The sequence below is a fragment of the Pseudophryne corroboree genome, chromosome 2 (assembly GCF_028390025.1).
Source record: "Pseudophryne corroboree isolate aPseCor3 chromosome 2, aPseCor3.hap2, whole genome shotgun sequence".
Lineage (NCBI taxonomy): Eukaryota > Metazoa > Chordata > Amphibia > Anura > Myobatrachidae > Pseudophryne > Pseudophryne corroboree.
The window spans coordinates 33,294,495-33,322,484 of NC_086445.1; the positions used below are offsets into that span (position 1 = coordinate 33,294,495).

General features: G+C 50.9%; 1 protein-coding gene across 1 annotated transcript in view; it reads right to left on the reverse strand.

Annotated features, from left to right (window-relative positions):
* PPME1 (protein phosphatase methylesterase 1) overlaps window positions 1-24,358 on the reverse strand; it is a 56,675-nt gene extending 32,317 nt beyond the window's left edge. Inside the window, exons 1-7 of the mRNA XM_063950987.1 lie at window positions 24,011-24,358; window positions 21,754-21,853; window positions 20,174-20,268; window positions 16,207-16,298; window positions 15,448-15,505; window positions 15,048-15,099; window positions 1,605-1,759 (exon numbers count right to left, since the gene is read on the reverse strand). Of these exons, the coding sequence (XP_063807057.1) occupies window positions 1,605-1,759; window positions 15,048-15,099; window positions 15,448-15,505; window positions 16,207-16,298; window positions 20,174-20,268; window positions 21,754-21,853; window positions 24,011-24,251 (793 nt within the window). The 5' untranslated portion in view covers window positions 24,252-24,358. The remainder of the gene's footprint in view (window positions 1-1,604; window positions 1,760-15,047; window positions 15,100-15,447; window positions 15,506-16,206; window positions 16,299-20,173; window positions 20,269-21,753; window positions 21,854-24,010) is intronic.
* Window positions 24,359-27,990: the final 3,632 nt, after the last annotated feature.

The window sequence follows — 27,990 nt, forward strand, 5'->3', positions numbered from 1 at the left end:
GCTGGCTGTCTCTGCTGCATGCAGCATCTGCTATCCACAGTCCTCCAGCGCTGGCTGTCTCTTTGCTCTCTGCTGCATGCAGCATCTGCTATCCACAGTCCTCCAGCGCTGGCTGTCTCTTTGCTCTCTGCTGCATGCAGCATCTGTTATCTACAGTCCTCCAGCGCTGGCTGTCTCTCTGCTGCATGCAGCATCTGCTATCTACAGTCCTCCAGTGCTGGCTGCCTCCACTGCATGCAGCATCTGCTATCTACAGTCCTCCAGTGCTGGCTGCCTCTCTGCTGCATGCAGCATCTGCTATCTACAGTCCTCCAGCGCTGGCTGTCTCGCTGCTGCATGCAGCATCTGCTATCTACAGTCCTCCAGCGCTGGCTGTCTCTCTGCTGCATGCAGCATCTGTTATCTACAGTCCTCCAGCGCTGGCTGTCTCTCTGCTGCATGCAGCATCTGTTATCTACAGTCCTCCAGCGCTGGCTGTCTCTCTGCTGCATGCAGCATCTGTTATCTACAGTCCTCCAGCGCTGGCTGTCTCTCTGCTGCATGCAGCATCTGCTATCTACAGTCCTCCAGCGCTGGCTGTCTCTCTGCTGCATGCAGCATCTGCTATCTACAGTCCTCCAGCGCTGGCTGCCTCTCTGCTGCATGCAGCATCTGCTATCTACAGTCCTCCAGCGCTGGCTGTCTCTCTGCTGCATGCAGCATCTGTTATCTACAGTCCTCCAGCGCTGGCTGTCTCTCTGCTGCATGCAGCATCTGCTATCTACAGTCCTCCAGCGCTGGCTGTCTCTCTGCTGCATGCAGCATCTGCTATCTACAGTCCTCCAGCGCTGGCTGTCTCTCTGCTGCATGCAGCATCTGCTATCTACAGTCCTCCAGTGTTGGCTGTCTCTCTGCTGCATGCAGCATCTGCTATCTACAGTCCTCCAGCGCTGGCTGTCTCGCTGCTGCATGCAGCATCTGCTATCTACAGTCCTCCAGCGCTGGCTGTCTCTCTGCTGCATGCAGCATCTGTTATCTACAGTCCTCCAGCGCTGGCTGTCTCTCTGCTGCATGCAGCATCTGTTATCTACAGTCCTCCAGCGCTGGCTGTCTCTCTGCTGCATGCAGCATCTGTTATCTACAGTCCTCCAGCGCTGGCTGTCTCTCTGCTGCATGCAGCATCTGTTATCTACAGTCCTCCAGCGCTGGCTGTCTCTCTGCTGCATGCAGCATCTGCTATCTACAGTCCTCCAGCGTTGGCTGTCTCTCTGCTGCATGCAGCATCTGTTATCTACAGTCCTCCAGTGCTGGCTGCCTCCACTGCATGCAGCATCTGCTATCTACAGTCCTCCAGTACTGGCTGCCTCTCTGCTGCATTCAGCATCTGCTATCTACAGTCCTCCAGCGCTGGCTGTCTCTCTGCTGCATGCAGCATCTGTTATCTACAGTCCTCCAGCGCTGGCTGTCTCTCTGCTGCATGCAGCATCTGTTATCTACAGTCCTCCAGCGCTGGCTGTCTCTCTGCTGCATGCAGCATCACAGCAGCTGAGTTTAGGGAACGATGGGCTCCCAGGAGGGGATATGAAATCTACACAGTGGACAGGTTACAGAGTAGTAGCACTTACCTTCCACAACGTCAATCATACAGAGGCCCAGCAGACTCGGCACAAGGTTAGCAGCGGCAGTATGCACTGCGATCGCGCCGCCCATGCTGTGACCAATGAGCATGATGGGAGGAGGCAGATCCCCGTACAAAGCTTCCACCACGTTCCCAATATCCCTGTGGAGGCATACAGTAATGTCAGCTAAACATTAACCACTTAGAGTCTGTGGCAGAGATGACAGTAAATCAGTTGTGCATTGCTCATAAGAAACCACCAAGGACAGAACAAACATCTCCTATATATTATCACAGATCTGTGACTCATTTCCTAACGCTGGGCGTGGCTAGGAGCTCTCATTGGGTTAGCGGCAGGTCTATCACACCCAGTCTACAGCTGACTGGGCGAGAAACGCCCTCCCACACAGGTTACAGCCAATGGGAGGCTCTGCCTTTTGGCTGCTGTGTGTTCCCTGGTCTCCATTCGGCTGCAGAGGGACTCGCCATCGGGGGGGAAGCTGCGGTGCCTGGCCCGGGCACAGGAGCCTTCTCCGCCTGGTGCAGGAAGCACCAACAAAAGGTAAGCAGCTTAGCTGCCTGCCCCATTCGCGGCAACCCCGCACCCACCCATCCCGCGGCACCCCTGGCCCTCCCCCGGCGCCCCCACAACCGCCCCTCCCCCACCTGTGGTGCCCCTGCAACCGCCCCTCCCCCACCCGCGGCACCCCCTCCTCCATCCGCATCTCCCCGCCACACACCTACTAGGTGAATCATCGTGCCCTGCGTGCGCTGTTCACACCGTCGCAAAGGGGCTACGGCCCCTTAACCATCACACTCCCTTTGTCCGTGCAATATTTAACCACTCACAAAATTATGATTGGAGTTGATACGCCATATAATAAAAATACTGCACACCCGTAGGGCGCGATAAATCACCTAGTCTCAAGATCAGGATTTTGGTACTTAACGATAAATCCCTTTCTCCGATTAAACAGCGGACACTGGAGAGCAGTTACAATGGGGATATAGTAGGCAGTAACTGGAAGCTGGCACTTTAAATTTTATCAATGTGACTAGCTCCTCCCCTACTATGTCCCGCCTCCAAGTCAGTCTACAAAAACTGTGCCCGAGGAGATCTGGAAGAAACCAACGTTAAAGTAGAGGAGGTTAACCAAGTCACCGAAAACAGGAAAACACCAAGGAAATTTGGGAACAAACAATTGTAATCAAGGTGAATATGAACTAAACTAGCAGTCACTCAGTGACAAGCAAACAGAGAAATGAAGTAGGAGGAAAACAACGCTGGTTGGGTGACCAGTGTCCCCTGTGGAATCGGAGAAAGGGATTTATCGGTAACTACCAAAAACGAGTTTTATGGTAAGAACTTACCTTGGTTAAAACGCTTTCTGCGAGGTACACTGGGCTCCACAAGGAATGGACAATGGGGGTGTAGAGTAGGATCTTGATCCGAGGCACCAACAGGCTCAAAGCTTTGACTGTTCCCAGAATGCATAGCGCCGCCTCCTATATCACCCCGCCTCCAGACACAGGATCTCAGTTTTTAGTTAACCAGTCCAATGCAGTAGCAGGAAGAGAGACGACAATGGTTAGTAGCCACAACACCGCATTCTCACGACAGGAGACGTGTCAGCGACTAATGCCATACCAACCCAAAGAAGCTAAGTGCGTCAGGGTGGGCGCCTTGTGGAGCCCAGTGTACCTCGCAGAAAGAGTTTTAACAAAGGTAAGTTCTTACCATAAAATTCGTTTTCTGCTGCGGGGTACACTGGGCTCCACAAGGAATGGACAATGGGGATGTCCTAAAGCAGTTCCTTATGGGAGGGGACGCACTGTAGCGGGCACAAGAACCCGGCGTCCAAAGGAAGCATCCTGGGAAGCGGCAGTATCTAAGGCATAGAACCTTATGAACGTGTTCAGAGGACCACGTAGCCGCCTTGAACAATTGTTCAAGGGTCGCACCACGTTGGGCCGCCCAAGAAGGTCTAACAGACAGAGTAGAATGGGCCTTAATGTGATCAGGAGCAGAGAGACCAGCCTTCACATAAGCATGTGCAATCACCATTCTAATCCATCTGGCCAGAGTTTGCTTGTGAGCAGGCCAGCCCCGTTTGTGAAACCCAAACACAACAAAAAGAGAATCAGATTTCCTAATAGGAGCAGTTCTCTTCACATACATACGGAGAGCCCGTACCACATCCAAAGACCGCTCTTTGGGAGACAGATCAGGAGAAACAAGTGCCGGAACTACAACCTCCTGATTAAGGTGGAACGAAGAAACCACCTTAGGTAGATAGCCAGGACGAGTCCGAAGAATGGTGAAATATCAGATATGGGGAACTACAGGACAAGGCACCCAAATCCGACACTCTTCTAGCTGAAGCAATAGCCAGCAGAAACACCACCTTAAAGGAAAGTCATTTAAGGTTAGCTGAACCAAGAGGTTCAAACGGAGACTCTTGTAACGTCTCCAAAACCACCAACAAGTCCCAAGGAGCCACAGGCGGGACATAGGGAGGTTGGATACGCAACACGCCCTGAGTAAAGGTATGCACATCAGGTAAGGTCGCAATTTTTCTCTGAAACCACACCGACAAGGCAGATATTTGAACCTTGAGGGATGCCAGACGCAAGCCTAAGTCCAGGCCCTGCTGAAGAAAAGCCAACAACTTGGCTATACTAAACTTGGAAGCGTCATAAACAAAACAAAGTAAGAATGCCAGACCCTATAGTAAATCCGAGAGCGCAACATAGTTTGAATGACCGTCTCAGAAAACCCTTTATCCCCTAAGACGGAAGCTTCAAGAGCCACACCGTCAAAGACAGCCGGGCTAGGTCCTGGTAGACACAGGGGCCCTGAACGAGGTGGTCTGGGCGTTGTGGAAGTAGAATTGGACGCTCTGACGATAGGCCTTGCAGGTCTGAGAACCAGTGCCGTCTGGAGCTATGAGAAGCAGAATTCCTATTTCTTGCTTGAACTTCCGAATTACCCTGGGCAGGAGTGACACCGGAGGGAACACGTACGGCAGCCGAAACCTCCACGGTACCGCCAGCGCATCCACGAATGCTGCTTGAGGATCCCTTGTCCTTGCTCCGAAGACTGGAACCTTGCGATTGTGTCGCGACGCCATCAGATCTACGTCTGGAAGGCCCCACCTTTCCACTAGTAGTTGAAACACTTCTGGATAGAGGCCCCACTCGCCGGCATGCACGTCCTGACGACTGAGAAAGTCCGCTTCCCAATTCAGGACTCCCGGAATGAATATTGCCGATATGGCGTTCTGCCCACTGTAGAATCCGTGAGACTTCCTTCATTGCTAGGCGGCTTTGAGTGCCGCCTTGATGATTTATGTAAGCCACTGTGGTGGCGTTGTCCGACTGTACTTGAACAGGACGGTTCTGAATTAAATGCTGGGCTAGGTTCAAGGCATTGAAGACCGCCCGCAACTCCAGAATATTGATCAGGGATCAGGGATGACTTCTTCCAGTTGATGAGCCACCCGTGGGCTTGCAGGAACCGTCACGTCACATCTAGATGACGCAGGAGAAGTTCTGGGGAATTTGTCAGGATTAACAAGTCGTCCAAATACGGCAGTATCCTGACCCCTTGACGGCAGAGTACCACAGTCATCACCGCCATGACTTTTGTAAAGACTCGCGGAGCCGTTGTTAAACCAAAAGGTAACGCCCGAAACTGGTAATGGCAGTTGCCAATCGCAAATCTCAGGTATTGCTGATGAGACACTGCTATAGGAATATGCAGGTAAGCATCCTGTATATCCAGGGAGACCATGAAGTCCCCAGGTTCCAAGGCCAGAACTATAGAGTGAAGGGTTTCCTTCCGGAACTTGGAAACCTTCACAAACCTGTTCAATGCCTTGAGGTTGAGAATGGGCCGGGAGGACCCATTCGGTTTCGGGACCAGAAACAGCGGAGAATAGTACCCCCGGCCCCTCTGCGCAAGAGGCACCTGTACTACGACTCCTGTATCCAGGAGGGTCTGTACCACCGAATGTAGAGTGTTTGCCTTTGTCTTGTCCAACGGGACATCTGTCTGGCAAAATCGATGAGGGGGGTCGGTTTTTGAAGGCTATGGCTTAACCTCGAGTGACTACTTCCCGTGCCCAGGCTTCTGAAGTGGTCTTCAACCATTCCTGGGTATACCCTAGAAGCCGGCCCCCCCACCCCACCCCGGGATCCCCCAGAGGGAGGCCCGCCCCGTCATGTGGCAGGCTTATCTGTCTTGGAAGCTGGCTGACGGGCCGCCCAGGCTCTTTTGGGCTTAAGCTTACCAGGTTTGGAAGTGTGGGCCTGCTTGTTGTACGCCTGACCTTTTGCTTTACCTGAAGGACGAAAGGGGCGAAAGGAAGTACCTTTAGCCTTCGACACAGAAGGAGCAGTACTTGGCTGTAGCCAAGTCAGCCACAATCTTATTTAAATCCTCCCCAAACAGAATATCTCCCTTAAAAGGGAGTACCTCCAGGGTTTTTCTAGAGTCCAGATCCACAGACCAGGATCTCAGCCACAATATCCGGCGAGCCAGGACTGACGTAGTAGAGGCCTTGGCTGCCAGGATACCGGCATCAGAAGCCGCCTCTTTAATATAACGAGAAGCTGTGAAAATATAAGACAAGCATTGTCTAGCATGGTCAGAGGAGATTTCAGCATCTAACTCCAAGGCCCATGCTTCAATGGCCTCTGTAGCCCAAGTAGCTGCAATAGTGGGCCTTTGTGCAGCACCCGTGAGGGTGTAAATCGCTTTCAGACAACCCTCCACACGTTTATCCGTAGGCTCTTTTAGAGACGTGACGGTGGTGACCGGTAGAGCTGAGGAAACCACCATCCTAGCCACATGTGAGTCCACTGGAGGAGGCGTTTCCTAATTCTTAGACAGTTCTGGCGCGAAGGGATAGCGAGCCAGCATCTTCTTTTGAGGCACAAACTTCGTACCCGGGTTTTCCCAGGGTTCCTGACGTATATCAATTAGGTGGTCAGAGTGAGGTAAAACTTGTTTAATCACCTTCTGACGTTTGAACCTATCAGGTTTCTTAGGAGAAACAGATGGCTCTGGATCATCCGTAATCTGTAAAATTAACTTAATAGCCTCCAAAAGATCAGGAACATCCACATGTGAACCACCCTCCCCATCAGCCGTATCCGAGTCAGAACCAGTGGGGTCAGTGTAAGTGCCGTCTTCATCTGACAAGGTGTCAGTGACAGCAGTGGATTGGGAGGAGACAAGCGCTCGCTTAGAGGACCCCTTGGACGTAGGCGAGCGACGGTCAGACTTTTTAGTAGTCAGGAACTGGTTCAACTTCTTTATTTGAGCAGATAAATCGTCCGCCCACGGCGGGTTAGCTGCAGGGACCACAAACGGTTGCACCGGCATTGGGAGTCCCATAGGGGGTGTTAGTTTATGAACTAGCGTATGCAGAAGCGCGGAAAAAGCGGTCCACGGCGGGTCATTATTTGCCCCCGTTGCCACCGTTCCACTGGGGGACAAGGAGCCTCCAGAACCAGAGCCCAAAGCTGCTATATTCTCCTCATAGGGATCTGTGGCTTCAGCAACACCGGCAGTGTGTTCAGCCCCAGAACCGTTACCCTCAGAAGCAGACATGATATAACTTGCAGTATCAGGTAACACAGTACAATTTGTCAGCAGCACAATACCTCTAGCCCAAACCCCTGCGCAGTGTAGTCAGCACCAGCAGAGATAAAGGAGAGGTATGGTGACTAAATCACAGAGAAAAATACGTAATACAGTATATCTTTGTGAAAATCCTATATCAGATAAAACCTGACGCACCAAGCCCCCTCAGGTTATAGAATATAGGGATAGCAGGTTGAGTGAAAGACACGAAATGGACACCACTCAGCTATCAAATGCACACACAAATAGTCACAGTTTGTACAATGCAGAGGTTACTACTGACAATAATACTGCACTGGACTAGCTTACACAGCTATATAACAATAGATATAACATTACACAGCAAGAACTGGATGTATATCACAGGGTAATTGTACTAGGAAACCCTGACTAAATGCACTATTTCTTAACTAACACGGACTAAAAAAGCCAGGTAGAATACTTAAGTGTCTTGTAAAGTCATAGCACTGACATCCAGGCGGCTTTACATAGGAGGATTTGCCCAAGCATTCCCAGGAACAGTGATCTGAGGGATAATGGCGCCGCAGACATTGCCAGGGAGTGAGGGAGAGACAGATATGCAGCTCCAGGGCGGGAACATTTGCAGAAAATGGCGCCCTTGGGCTGGGGGAGGGGCTTCAGGTCCAAGCTCTATCCCCCTGCTGGCAAAACCACCGGGTACTGTGGGCTCTAATAATTAAACGGTTTATAGAGAAAACCTGACCTGTCCCATGTCCTGGTGATCTAGTGGGATCGCCTGTACTGCCACAGTGTCCACCGCCAGCGCGCGCAGCCCGCCTCCCACTGACCGCGCCGGATCGCGATAAAGACCGGGTCCCGCAAGCGGGACCCACTTACCACCTCCCGAAGCGCGGCCACGCGATCCCGGTGAGCCCCCGTCGTGTGTGCCTGACAAGAAGAAAACCGGAGCCTCCTGCTGTAGTTACCCAGCAACCAGGGCTCGGAAGTGTACAGCGCCGCTGGGGAGAGCTGGAGCTGCAGCAGTGAATGTCCACTGACATGTAACACTGCTGCTGTCCTTGAAGTCTTCACTTTTTTCCTCAGAAAAAAAGCTCTTCTTAGGGCTGGCTGGAGCAGCCCCTCTGTTAAGTGCCTGCTACTGCAGTAGCAACTACAAAACTGAGATCCTGTGCAGGGAGGTGGGGTGATATAGGAGGTGGCGCTATGCATTCTGGGAAGAAGGTCAAAGCTTTGAGCCGGTTGGTGCCTCGGATCAAGATCCTACTCTACACCCTCATTGTCCATTCCTTGTGGAGTCCAGTGTACCCTGCAGCAGAAATTCCGATTTCTCCTTCATCCACTAGGGGACACTGGAGAGCAGTTACAATGGGGACGTCCCAGAGCTCCCATGACGGGTGGGAGAGCGCTGAGAGTCCTGCAAAACCGCCCGGCCAAACTGCGATGCAGAGGCTGCAAAAGTATCAAACCTGTAAAACTTGATAAACGTATGTCGGCCCGACCAAGTGGCAGCGCGACAAAGTAGTCATGGAAACCCCGCTGGCAGCCGCCCACGAGGGTCCCACAGAGCCTGTAGAGTGTGCTGAAATGGAAGATGGAGGCTCTCGAGAAACCGCCAAATAAGCTTGTCTGATGGTCAGAGGTATCCAACGGACCAACGTCTGCTTGGAAGCCGGCCATACAGGACGGGCAGCATTGAACAGAACAAATAAGGAATCAGACTTTCAAATAGCAGAATTCCTATCAACATAGATCCTGAGTGCCCTGACAACATCCAAAGACTTGGAATCTGGTGAATCCGCCGAGAGGGCCGGAACCACAAGTGGCTGATTGAGGTGAAAAGCAGACACCACCTTCGGGAGGAACGACATGCGAGTACGAAGCTCAGCTCTATCCTCATGGAACACCGGGTAAGGAGGTCGGCAAGAGAGAGCCCCAAGTTCCGACACTCATCTGGCCGAAGCCACAGCGAGGAGCAGGACCACTTTCCAGGTGAGATATTTAATCTCCACCGACTCCAGAGGCTCAAATAATGGAGACTGTAGAAAAGAGAGGACCAGGTTGAGGTTCCATGGTGCCGTCGGAGGGTGAAAGGGAGGTTGTATTCGGATAACCCCCTGAAAGAAGGTCTGAACTTCCAGCAGCAAAGCTAATTTCTTCTGGAAGAAAACTGATAGAGCAGAGACCTGATTCTTTAGCGAACCCAGTCTCAGCCCCGCCGAGAAACCCGCCTGCAGAAAACAAAGAAAAACGGAAGGAGAAAACTATCGTTGTTCACAGCAGGCCACATAAGCTTTCCAAATGCGGCAACAGTGAGACGATGTGACTGACTTCTGAGCTCGGAGCCTAGTAGGTATAACCGTACAAGGAATCCCCTTCCTTCTCAACAGCCACGCCGTCAAACGAAGCCTGCGTAAGTATGGATAAAGAAAAGGACCCTGTTGTAGCAGATCGTCCCGTAGTGGCAGGGGCCAAGGCTCTGCTACTGACAACAGGTGTAGGGCTGAGTACCAAGTCCTGCGCGGAGCCACCAGGAGGACCAGCGCGTTTTCTCTCTTTATGCGTTGCATAACCCGAGGTAGTAACGGGAAAGGAGGAAAGAGATAATCAAACTGGAAGTTCCAAGGAGCCGTGAGGGCATCCACGGCTGATGCCGCCGGGTCTCTCGCCGAGAGTAGTAAAGAGGCAGTTGATGGTTCAGGCGTGACGGCATGAGGTCGATCTGTGTTCTTCCCCACCGGCGGACCAGCTGACGAAACACCTGAGGATTGAGTGTCCACTCTCCTGGGTGCACGTCCTGGCAGCTGAGATAATCGGCTTCCCAATGTTCAACCCCTGGAATGAAGATTGCCGACAAGGCCAGAGCATTTTTCTCTGCCCAGAGGAGGAGGTTGGTGACCTCTCTCATCGCCGCACAGCTGCGAGTGCCGCCCTGACGGTTGATGTATGCCAATGTTGTGGCGTTGTCGGACTGAACTCTGACTGCCCGACCACGAAGCAGGGCGTTGTACACTGTCCGCAAATCGAGTATGTTTATCGGGAGAGCGGATTCGTGAGATGACCAGTGCCCCCAAAACCGGTGTTCCAGGGTCACAGCCCCCAACCCTCGCAGGCTTGCGTCTGTGGTGAGGAGAGCCCAATCCGTTTTCCTTCAAACAGATGAGTCGAATTTAGCCACCAGAGGAGAGACAACCGTACTTTTGGAGACAGCGTCACCCGCTGATGAAGAAATAGATGAGACCCAGACCACTGATGTAGGAGACACAGCTGGAAGGGCCTTGTGTATCGCGAACCGGAGAAAAGCCTGATGTGGAGGCCAAATGGGAACATGTAAGTAGGCATCGTTGATGTCCAAGGACGCCATGAACTCATTCTGTTCCAAACTGGCAATAACAGACTGAAGGGACTCCATTTTGAATATGAACATCCTCAAAAAAGGATTGAGATCCTTTAAGTTCAGAAATGGCCTGGGCCAGCCGTCCGGCTTCGGTACGAGAAACAGGCTTGAGTAATAGCCCTGTTTCCGATGAGGTGAGGGAACAGGGACCAGCATTCTTGCGGACAGGAGTTTTTGGGACGCCGCCTGCAAGATGACCCTCCTGTCATCGGAAGCTGGCAAACCCGTGGTGAAGAAACGTTGAGGCGGTTGTATTTGAAAATCAAGTTTGTAACCGTAATTGATGAGATCCCTGACCCAAGCATCTGGACAGGATTGTACCCAGGCCTCCCTGAAATCCCACAGACGAGCACCCACTCTGGGGTCCCCCAGTTGGGAGGGAAGCCAGTCATGCAGTGGGTGTGGTGGAAGACTTACCCTCTGGCTGGGTTGAGGCTGTTGAACCTCTACCTCGAGAGCCACAGGTGACAGAAGCTCCTCCCCTGGCATGGCCTCGAAACCTGGAAGGGGCACGAAAGGAAGGACCCGTATAGGTCCATCGAGGAGCTGGAGCAGCAGTGGGTTGAGAAATCCAGGCATCAAGATCCTTCCCGAACAGGACCTCTCCCATAAAGGGCAACGCCTCTGTTGCCCTCTTGGATTTAGTATCCGCCTGCCACAGCCGTAGCCAGAGAGCTCTGCGGGCCGAGTTAGCCAAAGCGGAAATTCTGGCTCCGAGGATACAGACGTCCTTGGAGGTCTCACAAAGATATAAAGCGGATTCTCAAATATGTCCTGCCAAAGGTATCAGTTGATCCGGAGGCAAATCATCATGCAAACCTGAGGACAATTGTTCCGCCCAGGCTTCCATAGCCTTGTTGACCCAACAACCTACCTGCGCCGGGCGATGTAAAACCCCCGCCGCCGAGTAAATTGTCTTCAAGGTAGTCTCCAACTTTCTATCTGATGGTTCCTTCAGCGAGGTTGCTCCAGAAACCGGCAGAACCACCTTTTGGACAGACAAGACACCGAGGGGTCTACAATTGGAGGGGTCTCATATCGCTTTCTGCGGGAAAAGGAGAGGAAGACAATATTTTTTTTGATATCTGAAATTTTGCATACAGATGTTTCCGGGCTGCCGTCAGGAGCGCATCCAGTTCATCCGAAACTGGAAAGGTTGCTGCCAGTTTTTGGTTGGTGCTGAACCTTGAAGGACGTGAAGTGTCCTGTTCCGTCTCTTCTACCTTCAGCACCAAATGAACGGCTGCATAAGCACCTCGATACCCTGAGCCACTGGTTCAGAGTCCTCATAAACCTGATCGTCATCAGAATCCTGTACATCTACCGCCTCCTCCAATAGAGGATTATCATCGTCAGATTCGTGTAACACTGAGGCTAGTAACCTTTTTTTTTTAAACTTGGGGAGGTGAAATTAAGGACGGGTTTGGGAAGGGATCATTGCCTTAGAGAGCCCCTCAACTGATCTTGCCAGGGACCGAGCCCATGCTGGTTCAGGCTCAGGGTTCTGGACAAGCTGTTGGAACCTGGAAGCTTCTCTATCTTGACGAGAAGCCTCCAGTTTCTTGGTGAACAGTGACAATACCTCTGTAAGCTGAGTAGTCCAAACAGGAGCGTCCTGCAGCTGCGGTGAGGGCTGAGCCGATGGCTCAGACCCACAATCCTCACATAACAGGGAGTTCTCCGACTGTCCCTGTGTGAATTTTGCAGCACATGTCTGACATGTGAAAACTTTCTGTGCTGCTTTGGACCCTCTTCCTGCCATGTCAGCACTGTTCACACAAACACACACACACACACAGGGGTATATGCAATTGCGGTCGAATTCCCGAAATTGTCGAATTTCGGGATTTTTTCGCCAAAAAAAAAAAAAAAATCGTCAATGCAATTCAGTGCTTTCCGTCAAAAAAACGGACTTTCAAAATTCGACTTTTGTCAAATTCGACTTTTCTGCAATGATACAAGTGCTGCAATTCGACCAAAGTGTATTCAATTCAAGTTTGGAAATTCGACAACAGTGCTTTTAGACAGTAAATTCGTCATTTTCAATCCGCCACACTTTGGAGGGTGAAACCAATAAAAAAAAATTTAAAACATGTTTTTTTTGGTGTTTTTTTTTTGGGGAATAGCATATCTATTTATATTAGAAGGGATTAGGTACTTGGTTTGTCTTTTTTGGTTGCACAAGTATTATTTATATATTTTTAAAAAGATTTTTTTTTTTTTTTTTAATAGCTGGAACGGTAAAATCAAGGAAAAAAATGGCGTGGGGTCCCCCCTCCAAAGCATAACCAGCCTCGGGCTCTTCGAGCTGGTCCTGGTTCTAAAAATGCGGGGAAAAATTTGACAGGGGATCCCCCGTATTTTTAAAACCAGCACCGGGCTCTGCGCCTGGTGCTGGTGCAAATTATATATTGTTTTTTCCAGTAGTACTACAAGTCCCAGCAAGCCTCCCCCGCAAGCTGGTACTTGGAGAACCACAAGTACCAGCATGCGGGAGAAAAACGGGCCCGCTGGTACCTGTAGTACTACTGGAAAAAAAAATACCCAAATAAAAAACAGGACACACACACCGTGACAAGTACAACTTTATTACATACTGCCGACACACATACTTACCTATGTTGACACGCCGACTGCCACAGTCTCCGACGATCCGAGGGTACCTGTGAAAAAATGATACTATCAGCTATCAGCCTCCCATCCTCAGCCAATGGATGGGGGGGACAGCCTCGGGCTTCACCCCTGGCCCTTGGGTGGCTGGGAGGGGGGGGACCCCTTGATTGAAGGGGTCCCCACTCCCCCAGGGTACCCCGGCCAGGGGTGACTAGTTGGATATTTAATGCCACAGCCGCAGGGCACTGTATAAAAGTGACCCCCGGCTGTGGCATTATCTGTCCAGCTAGTGGAGCCCGATGCTGGTGTAAAAAATACGGGGGACCCCTACTCTTTTTGTCCCCCGTATTTTTTGCACCAGCACCAGGTGCAGAGCCCGGTGCTGGTTTTAAAAATACGGGGGATCCCCTGTCAAATTTTCCCCCGCATTTTTAGAACCAGGACCAGCTCGAAGAGCCCGAGGCTGGTTATGCTTTGGAGGGGGGACCCCACGCCATTTTTTTCCGGGTTTTTCCACGTTTTTTTAATTCGCTGCAAAATCCGGCAAATCGGCCGTTTTTCGCCCGCAGGAATGTCGAATCCGTTTTTCATTGAATATGGTGAATTCCGGCAGCCACCTGCCGGAATTCACCTGTCGAATTGTGTCAAATTAAAAAAACGGCGATAATTTGCCGCGATTCGCCCGCAATTCCATATACCCCACAGTGTCAGCAACAAGAAAAGGTAAGAATAACAGACAGAAGAGGGAATAGTAAGGGCGAGTAGTCACACCCGCCCTGTAAGCCCTGCACTCTATAGTGCAGCGAGAGGGATGGCCTCACACGTTCCCCAAACTGTCCAACAAACACCCCACCGAACTGCTCACAGTGCCTGGTATGTTGTGCTGTAAACTCCGTTGATGCTGTAGAGCCTGTAGCGCCTGTGTAAAATGTCCGCCAGCGCGCGATGAGACGCCGAGGCCGCCGGGAACTGAGAGCCGAGAGTAAGCTCTGCCCCCCCGCTATGGCGCCTAATTCAAACATAGCAGCGCTAGCGGTATTCACCACCAACGGAGTGAGCAGTGTAAAGACCCCGCTGTCTGCTAACCACGGCCGGGGCTTATACTGACCACTGCCTCGCTGCCGGCCATGAGGCTGAAGGAGCGACCCCGCCGCGCGCAGCGGTGTCCGGTCAGTCTCCAGAGAGCCAGCGTCTCGACAGTCGGGGATCCAACCCAAGCCACAAACAGCTGCGATGGAAACCCTGCCGCCAGCTCCAACGATGCAGACTGGCAGAGGCAGAAGCTGCCAGTCTGTTCTAGCATGAAAAATAAAGAAAAAAATAATTCTTAAGGAGAAACCCAAGAGTGACCAGCTCCCTTGGGCACAATAAAAAGACTGTCTTGGAAGTGGGACATAGTAGGGGAGGAGCTAGTCACACTGATAAAATTTAAAGTGCCAGCTCCCAGTTACTGCATACTATATCCCCACTGTAACTGCTCTCCAGTGTCCCCTAGTGGATGAAGGAGAAATATAACTGTATCCACAAGTGCCACAGGGCTAATACTAGTCAAGGGAATGACTCCGCCTCCGGCCTGTACACAGCGTTATCTAACTTTGGATTGGGGAGTAATAAGAATGTTTTTAGCCGCTGATCTGGAACCCGACCCTCTTGGGTGACTGCTGTACTGGTTCCGGGGTGAGACTGTAGCCCACTCCCCCCTGACGTAGGTCTACAGTGATGCTCTCACAGAGGGGTGGGGAGAATTATACTATTTATACTTATGGCTGCAAATGGAAGGCAGTATCTTCTGTAGGAGCGAGGACACTAACCTGGCCATCGTCTCTGAAGACAGGTCCTCAGTGTTCTTTACTTTAGTTTCACCTATAAAGCAAACCAGATGGTACAGAGAGATGATCATACATCACTATATAGTGCCAGTCACAGCAGGTACATAAAGGGAAGGCACACCAAGACTTATAACTAATAACTGGAAGGTTCAGCAAAACGTCTCATATCTTCAGGATGTAGAATGGTTTAAAATGAAAGGCACGATCCATCGCTGCGTACATCCAGTTGTGCCTGACACAGACGCCTGTGAGTGGGCACAGCATACGCACACGAGGCGTGTCATCTACCGACAACCAACCTGCTAAATCTATAGAATGCAATAAAAGAACGGATTCCAGGGAGACGCCTGGACAGGCTGCGGTTTGATGCATCGATACATACCGTGGCCTCGCTGATCTATTGCCACAACTCGGCACCGAATGCGGCTGATAATCGCAGTCTGCAGGGAAACAAAACATGTGATGTAGCCATAAGTACCATCATTTATATACTCCCAGCACACTTACACCCATATGCTGATTTCTTCAGGAGATGTAGTAAAGGTTCAAACCCCCTCATCATTCCTATATTGCTCCTGTGCAGAAAGGACGTCACTCTCTCAATCTGTCATCCTGACTTTAATGGCTGAGATCTGGACCACTGTGACAAATGTCCTCTCCTTTGTCCTGCGGTGAGGGGGAGGGGGCAATAAGACCCTCCGACTCTTTGCAAAGATTTGATCCATTATTGCACCTTCTACTGCAGGGCCATAACATGTCGGCTGCACGTCGGCTTCTCACTGCTCTCTAAGAGATGATAGCAGATGTCTACCAGCACAGGCGGTTTATTTTCTTATCTAGTAACACCCCCTGCACTAAGATATAGGAACGTCAGGAGTCCAATGCCCAAGCCTCTGTCATGAGACAGAATATCAGAATCGCCCTAATGGGAGAATCGGTGGAAGCGCTGTCACCCTGACATCTAGGCTCAGGGGGGTTTCATGCAATAGTGCTATTGGGGATACCACCTATGCGTACTACTGTTTACACACACCATGATACCCAGAGTCAAATATGAATCAGCTTTATCCATACGGCTGTGAACTGACGCAGCTTATTTTAAAGCACAACCATTATTCTTACTGCAGATCTGGTCACTCACAGTAAACACGGCCCAGGAGAGAGCAGAGTGCCCCCCACCATGCAGCAGGAGCAGGACAGGTCCCTCCGATCCACTCTTGTAAATACGGAAGCTGTGTTATAATGTTAAGGAAATCCAGGAGATGAAAGGAGTTGTGATGAAAACAATTAATCAGAGGCAGCCATACTCCACACTGCTCATGGGAAAATAATGCAACCATTCACTCGGAGGAATCACAATCACATACACTCGGCGGAATCACAATCACATACACTCGGCGGAATCACAATCACATACACTCGGCGGAATCACAATCACATTCACGCAGTGGAATCACAATCACGTTCACGCAGTGGAATCACAATCACATTCACGCAGTGGAATCACAATCACATTCACGCAGTGGAATCACAATCACATTCACGCAGTGGAATCACAATCACATTCACGCAGTGGAATCACATTCACTCAGTGGAATCACAATCACGTTCACTCAGTGGAATCACAATCACGTTCACTCCGTGGAATCACAATCACATTCACTCCGTGGAATCACATTCACTCCGTGGAATCACAATCACACTCACTCCGTGGAATCACAATCACACTCACTCCGTGGAATCACAATCACACTCACTCCGTGGAATCACAATCACACTCACTCAGTGGAATCACAATCACTCAGTGGAATTACACTCACTCAGTGGAATCACAATCACACTCACTCAGTGGAATCACAATCACACTCACTCAGTGGAATTACACTCACTCAGTGGAATCACAATCACACTCACTCAGTGGAATTACACTCACTCGGTGGAATCACAATCACTCGGTGGAATCACAATCACACTCACTCAGTGGAATGACAATCACACTCACTCAGTGGAATCACAATCACACTCACTCAGTGGAATTACACTCACTCGGTGGAATCACAATCACACTCACTCGGTGGAATCACAATCACTTTCTCACAGGACACGGTAAGCAGCTGTAAGAAGAGAACAGAGGTGATACACAGACGTTACAGGCATCTTTCCCCCATTCCTAACGTGTTCCCATGGGAGTTATCTGGTGAACTTACACAACCAGAAGTATGTGCACACCAGAATATCACACCCATCCACGCTTGTTCAATATCTCCGTAACATACCCGGGCATTAATAAAGAGTTTCCTTCCGCTTTGCTGCTATCGATCTTGGGCATTCCCGTCCATTCAGCCACTGATGTAGGGGGATAAGGCCTGGCTCACACACAGGTCACTAGAATGTCAGTGTGTGCTGTAGGATTGCACTTTCCCTCCACTGGGACTAAGTAGTGCAGGAGAAAACATTCCTAAATCACCATAGATACTCCATAAAATACTACAGTTGGCAGTACACATTCAGGCAGGAAGCCTCCACCTGGCATCTGCCAAACCCAGATGGCACTACGTAGTTAGCGTGGCAGCCAAGGACAGACCATTATTTCACAGTCCGCGTGTCAGCATACGGGCGCCCCGTTCTGTGAGCCGGTGACTATAAATCCCCACATCACAATAACCGCACCTACAGGAGACCAGGGCAGCTCTAACAGGGCACAAATGTGGCATCCTATGGCAGTGCCACCCTGAAGCCACTGAGCTCTTCGGTACATCATCATTCTGCTCCTAATGTGCAAGTACAGAGATTGCCTGGGTGTATGCTGGAGGTTACGCACCCACTAGCTATTGGCCAATCACACTCATTAGATGGGGTGTCCACACACATTTGGCCATGTAAAAGGTTTGTTGCCCATCCAGCGACACCTTTGGTTACATACAGGAATTAAATAACACACATGAAGGATCACTAGGACTCTTGTGCTCTATCCAGGTGAGATCTTCACACGTGTGTATATGACGTCAGTGTTCCACCCTATCCATACACAGAATAACTCCTCTATCTTATCAGGCATGTCTTTACAGGAAAGGAGAGGAACAGACCAGTCATTGCGGGATATGGTCATTAGGTCGACCACTATTGGTCGACATGGTCAATAGGTCGACATGAGTTTTTCACTTTTTTTTTCTACTTTTTCATACTTTACGATCCTTTGGACTACAATTGGGAACGGTAATCTGTGCCGAGCGCAGCGAGGAACCTTGCCCGAAGCATGCGAGGGGACACGGTGCACTAATTGGGGTTCCTGGTCACTTTACGAAAAAAGCAACACCAAAAACAGTCAAAAACTCATGTCAACCTTTTTCCATGTCGACCTATTGACCATGTTGACCAATAGTGGTCGGCCTAATGACCCGTACCAGTCATTGCTGTGAGCAGAGTGTATCCAAAATTAAAAGGCCAAATGTAATTTCAGTGAGACCGCATAATTCTGGCCAGAGTCACGGGATTGAGGGAGACCGCATAATTCTGGCCAGAGTCACGGGATTGAGGGAGACAGCATAATTCTGGCCAGAGTCACAGGATTGAGGGAGACGGCATAGTTCTGGCCAGAGTCACAGGATTGAGGGAGACAGCATAATTCTGGCCAGAGTCACAGGATTGAGGGAGACAGCATAATTCTGGCCAGAGTCACGGGATTGAGGGAGACAGCATAATTCTGGCCAGAGTCACGGGATTGAGGGAGACAGCATAATTCTGGCCAGAGTCACGGGATTGAGGGAGACAGCATAATTCTGGCCAGAGTCACGGGATTGAGGGAGACAGCATAATTCTGGCCAGAGTCACGGGATTGAGGGAGACAGCATAATTCTGGCCAGAGTCACGGGATTGAGGGAGACAGCATAATTCTGGCCAGAGTCACGGGATTGAGGGAGACAGCATAATTCTGGCCAGAGTCACGGGATTGAGGGAGACAGCATAATTCTGGCCAGAGTCACGGGATTGAGGGAGACAGCATAATTCTGGCCAGAGTCACGGGATTGAGGGAGACAGCATAATTCTGGCCAGAGTCACGGGATTGAGGGAGACAGCATAATTCTGGCCAGAGTCACGGGATTGAGGGAGACAGCATAATTCTGGCCAGAGTCACAGGATTGAGGGACACAGCATAATTCTGGCCAGAGTCACGGGATTGAGGGAGACGGCATAATTCTGGCCAGAGTCACAGGATTGAGGGACACAGCATAATTCTGGCCAGAGTCACGGGATTGAGGGAGACAGCATAATTCTGGCCAGAGTCACGGATTGAGGGAGACAGCATAATTCTGGCCAGAGTCACGGGATTGAGGGAGACAGCATAATTCTGGCCAGAGTCACGGAATTTAAAGCAGCAATTCATTTAAAAAGGAAAAGCTAACCTGGCTTGGTCTTTCAACTAACTGCCGCTTTAAATCTGAAGACCAGCTCACCGGAATCACTTTGGCTCCTATAAATTGCAGACTATCACATTTGGCGTGCGAGCGGGAAGTGCAGAGATATCAGCAAGTCAAGCCACGACATTTAAGGCAGCAATTTTCTTTAAGCCAAAACCAATCTGATTATGCATTAAAAAAAAAAAAAAAACCTCCAAAACAAAATACAAAGTTCGCGGCTAAATTATACCAAAACGCACCGGCTTTTATATTTACCCCTAAAGTTTACGTACTGCGTTTAGGCTCACAGTACTCTATACACAGAACTGGCCGTCTCATGCCAACATGCCACCTAGGTATAGCTGGCATCCATATACTATAGCAGCAGTGTATGGTATAACACTAGCGTATGGAAATATTTATTACACACGTTTCAGCGCACTCACAGCAAGTTTTTATTACCAAAGAACAACTGACTATTTTACAACTTGGGCCAAATGTGAGTTTCAGAAAGTGAGATTTGGTAAGGTTTTTCTTTTCTTTTTTTAAAGTGGCAATCATTTACACAGCAAGATCAACCTGGTTTTGCAGTGTAAATGATTGCCACTTTAAAAAAACAAACTGAAAAACCTTACCAAATCTCTGAAACTCTCACGCTATTACATTTGGCCCCAGGTGTGAATGATGATTACATTGCACCACAGAAGGATATGTCTTTGCCAGTTTCACAGTCAACCACCACATCTTCCATGGATTCAAAATACTGGCTCCAGGGAACGGGGGAAAAGTCACGCTTTCTTCCAGGCCTGAAAAAGAGGAAAACCGAGTCATAAAGAGACAGCAGCCTCTATGGTGAGGAACGTTATCCAGGGGAGACACCGTGGATCAGCAGCAATGTTCTGGTTCTGGACTCCACTGGGATAATAACCATAGTTCTGTCTGACAATCCAGCCAAAGGACACTGGGCCTGATTAGTAGTCGATGGCAGCAGCGTCTACTGGCGGTCGTCCGTCTGCAGCGTTATGCAAATGCCGATATAAACTCCTCCCCTCCTCCCCTTGTGTACATCCATGAGGCCGAACGTGGAAGGACCGAGATGCCCAGTGCCAGCGTCCACTGAGATAATTGCTGCGTCCTTGCACGCACAATCCCTATGGTAGGTGCATTTTTACCCATCTGCCTGTGTCTGGGAACGCTGACACTTGCAATGACACGCCCGCTAAATGGATCATATCTGCTTGCGCTACTAGCCACCTCCCAGTCATCGCCCATCGCTTTGCCGCCATATTTCTCATACTGTTCGGTCTTGACTGTAACCGTATCAGAAAGGTGGCAGCAGTTTTGATTGTGTTGTGTGTACCCACTATGGGACACGGGCGCCGAAGGGAATTTTAGAATTTTTTATGAATGTGCAATTGCAAAAGAATCGCTCAGCTATGCTAGCATCGCCACCGTGTGCAGCTGTGTATCAGGCGGTGTCTGCTTCTCATTCAAAAGCCTAAACCAAAAACGTAATACTTCAAAAACAATTATGGTATGGCACAAATATATATATATGGGTGGTTTTCAGTATGCCGACTGACGGGATCCCGGCGCACAGTATACCGGCGCCGGAATCCCGACAGCCGGCATACCGACACTTATTCTCCCTCGTGGGGGTCCACGATCCCCCTGGAGGGAGAATAAAATAGCGTGGCACGCCACCGTGCCCGTAGTGTGGTGAGCGCAGCGAGCCCGCAAGGGGCTCATTTTCGCTCGCCACACTGTCGGTAAGCCGCCAGTCGGGCTCCCGGCGCCGGTATGCTGGTCGCCGGGAGCCCGACCGCCGGCATACCATAGTGAACCCATATATTATATATATATATATTATATATACACACACACACACACTATAACGGTAACACTAACTCACATGCAACTGTTATCTGTCTCGCTGCACAACACTGTCCACTGATAGCTATCAGTTTACATTAATTACATGGTGTTACTAACACAAACCACAATCCCAAATATTACTACATCTGGTAGCATGAACACACATAATTGTGGGTGTTGCTGAGATCTCTACAGTGTATATACTTTGAATGGGCCACGAAAGTCAGTACCACATGTACTGGTGCAATATAAAATCTGCATACACAGCATAAAAAAAACCCTACACCACTAGAACGCTGCAGAACTGTATGCGACTCCTGGGACAGCAGAACAAATAACCCAGCAAATCACTAACAAATGTGTTACATGTCCAGTTACCATGTACGATATGAAAGCTGACATTTGTACCCACGTACCCCATTCTCATCTTGGATCCAGACTGCAGACCTCCAGGCATGGGAGGCCGAGGGGGCAGCCGCCCCAGGTGGAAATGTTTCTCCAATGCAGACATGTTCTCTGAAAGGGAAGACAGGAGAGAGGCTACAGGTGATGGACAGAGAAGAGATAGATAGATAGATAGATATATATATATTTTTTTTTTTTTTTTTTTTTTTTTTTTTTTAGCACAGCATGACCACTTTACTCTATTCTCTCATATAACAGACAATGGTCAGATATCACAAACCGCAATATTCTTTGCACACATCCAGAACATCTCTCTCCATAGTCACTGAACTCCAACACAACTGTCTATCTCCCCCTATACACAGCTATGACCCTTACACCCTTCTGATACATCTCACCCCATATACAGCTATAACCCTTACACCCTTCTGATACATCTCACCCCATATACAGCTATAACCCTTACACCCTTCTGATACATCTCACCCCATATACAGCTATAACCCTTACACCCCTGACACATCTCACCCCATATACAGCTATAACCCTTACACCCCTCTGACACATCTCACCCTATATACAGCTATAACCCTTACACCCCTCTGACACATCTCACCCTATATACAGCTATAACCCTTATACCCTTCTGATACATATCACCCTACATACAGCTATAACCCTTACACCCTTCTGATACATCTCACCCCATATACAGCTATAACACTTACACCCTACCGATACATCTCACCCCATATACAGCTATAACCCTTACACCCTTCTGATACATCTCACCCCATATACAGCTATAACACTTACACCCTTCTGATACATCTCACCCTACATACAGCTATAAACCTTACACCACTCTGATACATCTCACCCTATACACAGCTCTGACATAATTATACATCCCCAATACACAGCTATATCCCCCCTTGCACCCCCTGATACATTACACCTCCCCCATACATAGCTCCACCCCCCCTTACACCCCTCTGATACAGTACACCTTCCCCAAACATTCTTATGCCCCCCTTACACCCCTCTGATACATTACAGCTCCACAATACACCCTTCTGATACATTACACCTCCCCCATACATAGTTATGCTTCCCCCCCTTACACCCGATACATTACACCTCCCCCATAAACAGTTAACCCCCCTTACACCCGATAAATTACACCTCCCCCATACACAGATATCCCCCTTAACACATTACACCTCCCCCATATAGAGGTATCCCCCCTTACACTCCAGTAATATATTACCTCTCTCCCATACACAGCGCCCCCCCCCCCCCCTTACACCCCTCCGATACACTACCTCCCCCATACACAGCTATCCGCCCCCACATCCTTCAGACATATTATACCTCCCCCATACACATCTATACCCCCTTACACCCCTCTGATACACTATCCCCCCCACACATCCTTATGACACATTATACCTCGCCCCATACACATCTATCCCCCCTTACACCCCGCTAATACACTATACCTCCTCCCATACACAGCTACCTCCCCCCCCTTACTCCCCTCTGATACATTACACCTCCCCCATATACATCTATCCCCCCTCACACACTATCCCGCCCACACACACATCCTTATGACACATTATACCTCACCCCCATACACATCTATCCCCCCTTACACCCCTCTAATACACTACCCCCCCATACACAACTACCCCACCTTACACCCTTCTAATACACTATACCTCCTTCCATACACATCTATCCCCCCTTACACACCTCTGATAAGTTACACCTCCCCCATATACAGCTATCCCCCTTACACCCCTCTCATACACTATACCTCCCCCAATACACAGCTACCCCCCCCCCCTTACACCCCTCTAATACACTATCCCCCAAACACAGCTACCCCCCTTACACCACTCTAATACACTATCCCCCACAGTTACCCCCCCCCCCCCCTTACACCCATCTGATACATTACACCTCCCCCATACACAGCTATCCCCCCTTACACCTCTCTACACTATCTCCCATACAAACTCCCCACCCCTTACACCCCTCTGCTACATTACACCTCCCCCTTACACCCCTCTAGTACACTATCCCCCGTACAAGCTCCCCCCCTTACACCCCTCTGATACATTACACCTCCCCCATACACATTTATCCCCCATACACCCCTCTAAAAATGTTACCTCCCCTCATATACCGCCATCACCCACCAACCCCAGAATCACGGACATCCCCCCTATCTGCAGGACCCCCCTCCCCGGTCATACGCACCCCCAGTGTCAGCCCCTTCAGGCCGCAGCCCACCAGCCAGAGTGGTTTCCGTGGAGACAGCCGGACCCGCCCCCTGAGCGTCGTCTCCGGATCTCACGTCGTGCCGCGCAGGCTTCTGGGAGCTGCACTGAGCCAGGGTTTTTTCTTTTCTTTTCTTTTTTTTTTTCCTTTCAAACAATAACTTTATTAGTCCTGGTAAAAGATAACACTGACAGATTCTCACTTTCTCATTCATAACCATTGGGCAGACAGACAGTTTAGTCTATGGCAGTGGTTCCCAAGGAAGGCCCCCAGGCTGTAACACACTGGCCGGTTTCTCCCGGATGGCAAAAAGCCGGACAAAGTTTGTCCGGCACAGAGTCTCGCACACAGGACGGCTTTGAGCCGTGTGTGATGCTGTGCGCATGCGCAGCATCAGACACGGCTTCAGAAAAAACCGTTGTGTGTGAAAGCTCCCCTTCACACACATGGTTTACTGGCTGCAAAGACGGCCCGGCGGCCGCCCGGCCGCCGGACCTTCCAGTGGTGAGACCCGGCTGCAACCCGGCAGCCGGGCCGGGGCCGTGCAGTGTGAAGGGACCCTAGCCCTCACACTGTGAACTACAATGCCGGCACGGGAAAAAGCCGTCCGGCTTTTTCCCGGCCGGCAAAAGCCAGGTAGTGTGTTTCAGCACTTAAAGACGGCCAGCTCCCACTCTGATCACATGGCAGCTCCCACTCTGATCACACATGGCAGCTCCCACTCTGATCACACATGGCAGCTCCCACTCTGATCACACATGGCAGCTCCCACTCTGATCACATGGCAGCTCCCGCTCTGATCACACATGGCAGCTCCCGCTCTGATCACACATGGCAGCTCCCATTCTGATCACACATGGCAGCTCCCACTCTGATCACATGGCAGCTCCCACTCTGATCACACATTGCAGCTCCCACTCTGATCACACATGGCAGCTCCCACTCTGATCACATGGCAGCTCCCGCTCTGATCACACATTGCAGCTCCCACTCTGATCACATGGCAGCTCCCACTCTGATCACACATGGCAGCTCCCACTCTGATCACATGGCAGCTCCCGCTCTGATCACACATGGCAGCTCCCACTCTGATCACACATGGCAGCTCCCACTCTGATCACATGGCAGCTCCCGCTCTGATCACACATGGCAGCTCCCGCTCTGATCACACATGGCAGCTCCCATTCTGATCACACATGGCAGCTCCCACTCTGATCACATGGCAGCTCCCACTCTGATCACACATGGCAGCTCCCACTCTGATCACACATGGCAGCTCCCACTCTGATCACATGGCAGCTCCCGCTCTGATCACACATGGCAGCTCCCGCTCTGATCACACATGGCAGCTCCCATTCTGATCACACATGGCAGCTCCCACTCTGATCACATGGCAGCTCCCACTCTGATCACACATTGCAGCTCCCACTCTGATCACATGGCAGCTCCCACTCTGATCACACATGGCAGCTCCCACTCTGATCACATGGCAGCTCCCGCTCTGATCACACATTGCAGCTCCCACTCTGATCACATGGCAGCTCCCACTCTGATCACACATGGCAGCTCCCACTCTGATCACATGGCAGCTCCCGCTCTGATCACACATGGCAGCTCCCACTCTGATCACACATGGCAGCTCCCGCTCTGATCACACATGGCAGCTCCCGCTCTGATCACACATGGCAGCTCCCGCTCTGATCACATGGCAGCTCCCGCTCTGATCACACATGGCAGCTCCCGCTCTGATCACACATGGCAGCTCCCACTCTGATCACATGGCAGCTCCCACTCTGATATCACATGGCAGCTCCCACTCTAATCACATGGCAGCTCCCACTCTGATCACACATTGCAGCTCCCACTCTGATCACACATGGCAGCTCCCACTCTAATCACATGGCAGCTCCCACTCTGATCACACATTGCAGCTCCCACTCTGATCACACATGGCAGCTCCCACTCTGATCACATGGCAGCTCCCGCTCTGATCACACATGGCAGCTCCCGCTCTGATCACACATGGCAGCTCCCATTGTGATCACACATGGCAGCTCCCATTGTGATCACACATGGCAGCTCCCACTCTGATCACACATGGCAGCTCCCACTCTGATCACACATGGCAGCTCCCACTCTGATCACATGGCAGCTCCCACTCTGATCACACATTGCAGCTCCCACTCTGATCACATGGCAGCACCCACTCTGATCACATGGCAGCTCCCACTCTGATCACACATGGCAGCTCCCGCTCTGATCACATGGCAGCTCCCGCTCTGATCACATGGCAGCTCCCGCTCTGATCACACATGGCAGCTCCCGCTCTGATCACACATGGCAGCTCCCACTCTGATCACATGGCAGCTCCCACTCTGATATCACATGGCAGCTCCCACTCTGATCACATGGCAGCTCCCGCTCTGATCACACATGGCAGCTCCCGCTCTGATCACACATGGCAGCTCCCGCTCTGATCACACATGGCAGCTCCCACTCTGATCACACATGGCAGCTCCCACTCTGATCACACATGGCAGCACCCACTCTGATCACATGGCAGCTCCCACTCTGATCACACATTGCAGCTCCCACTCTGATCACACATGGCAGCTCCCACTCTGATCACATGGCAGCTCCCGCTCTGATCACACATGGCAGCTCCCATTGTGATCACACATGGCAGCTCCCACTGTGATCACACATGGCAGCTCCCATTGTGATCACACATGGCAGCTCCCACTCTGATCACACATGGCAGCTCCCGCTCTGATCACACATGGCAGCTCCCGCTCTGATCACACATGGCAGCTCCCGCTCTGATCACACATGGCAGCTCCCGCTCTGATCACACATGGCAGCTCCCGCTCTGATCACACATGGCAGCTCCCGCTCTGATCACACATGGCAGCTCCCACTCTGATCACATGGCAGCTCCCACTCTGATCACACATTGCAGCTCCCACTCTGATCACACATGGCAGCTCCCACTCTGATCACATGGCAGCTCCCGCTCTGATCACACATGGCAGCTCCCGCTCTGATCACACATGGCAGCTCCCATTGTGATCACACATGGCAGCTCCCACTCTGATCACACATGGCAGCTCCCACTCTGATCACACATGGCAGCTCCCACTCTGATCACATGGCAGCTCCCACTCTGATCACACATTGCAGCTCCCACTCTGATCACATGGCAGCACCCACTCTGATCACACATGGCAGCTCCCACTCTGATCACACATGGCAGCTCCCACTCTGATCACACATGGCAGCTCCCACTCTGATCACACATGGCAGCTCCCACTCTGATCACACATGGCAGCTCCCTCTCTGATCACATGGCAGCTCCCACTCTGATCACACATGGCAGCTCCCACTCTGATCACATGGCAGCTCCCGCTCTGATCACACATGGCAGCTCCCGCTCTGATCACACATGGCAGCTCCCGCTCTGATCACACATGGCAGCTCCCACTCTGATCACACATGGCAGCTCCCACTCTGATCACATGGCAGCTCCCACTCTGATCACACATTGCAGCTCCCACTCTGATCACACATGGCAGCTCCCACTCTGATCACATGGCAGCTCCCGCTCTGATCACACATGGCAGCTCCCATTGTGATCACACATGGCAGCTCCCACTCTGATCACACATGGCAGCACCCACTCTGATCACATGGCAGCTCCCACTCTGATCACACATTGCAGCTCCCACTCTGATCACACATGGCAGCTCCCACTCTGATCACATGGCAGCTCCCGCTCTGATCACACATGGCAGCTCCCATTGTGATCACACATGGCAGCTCCCACTGTGATCACACATGGCAGCTCCCACTCTGATCACACATGGCAGCTCCCGCTCTGATCACACATGGCAGCTCCAACTCTGATCACATGGCAGCTCCCACTCTGATTACACATGGCAGCTCCCACTCTGATCACACAT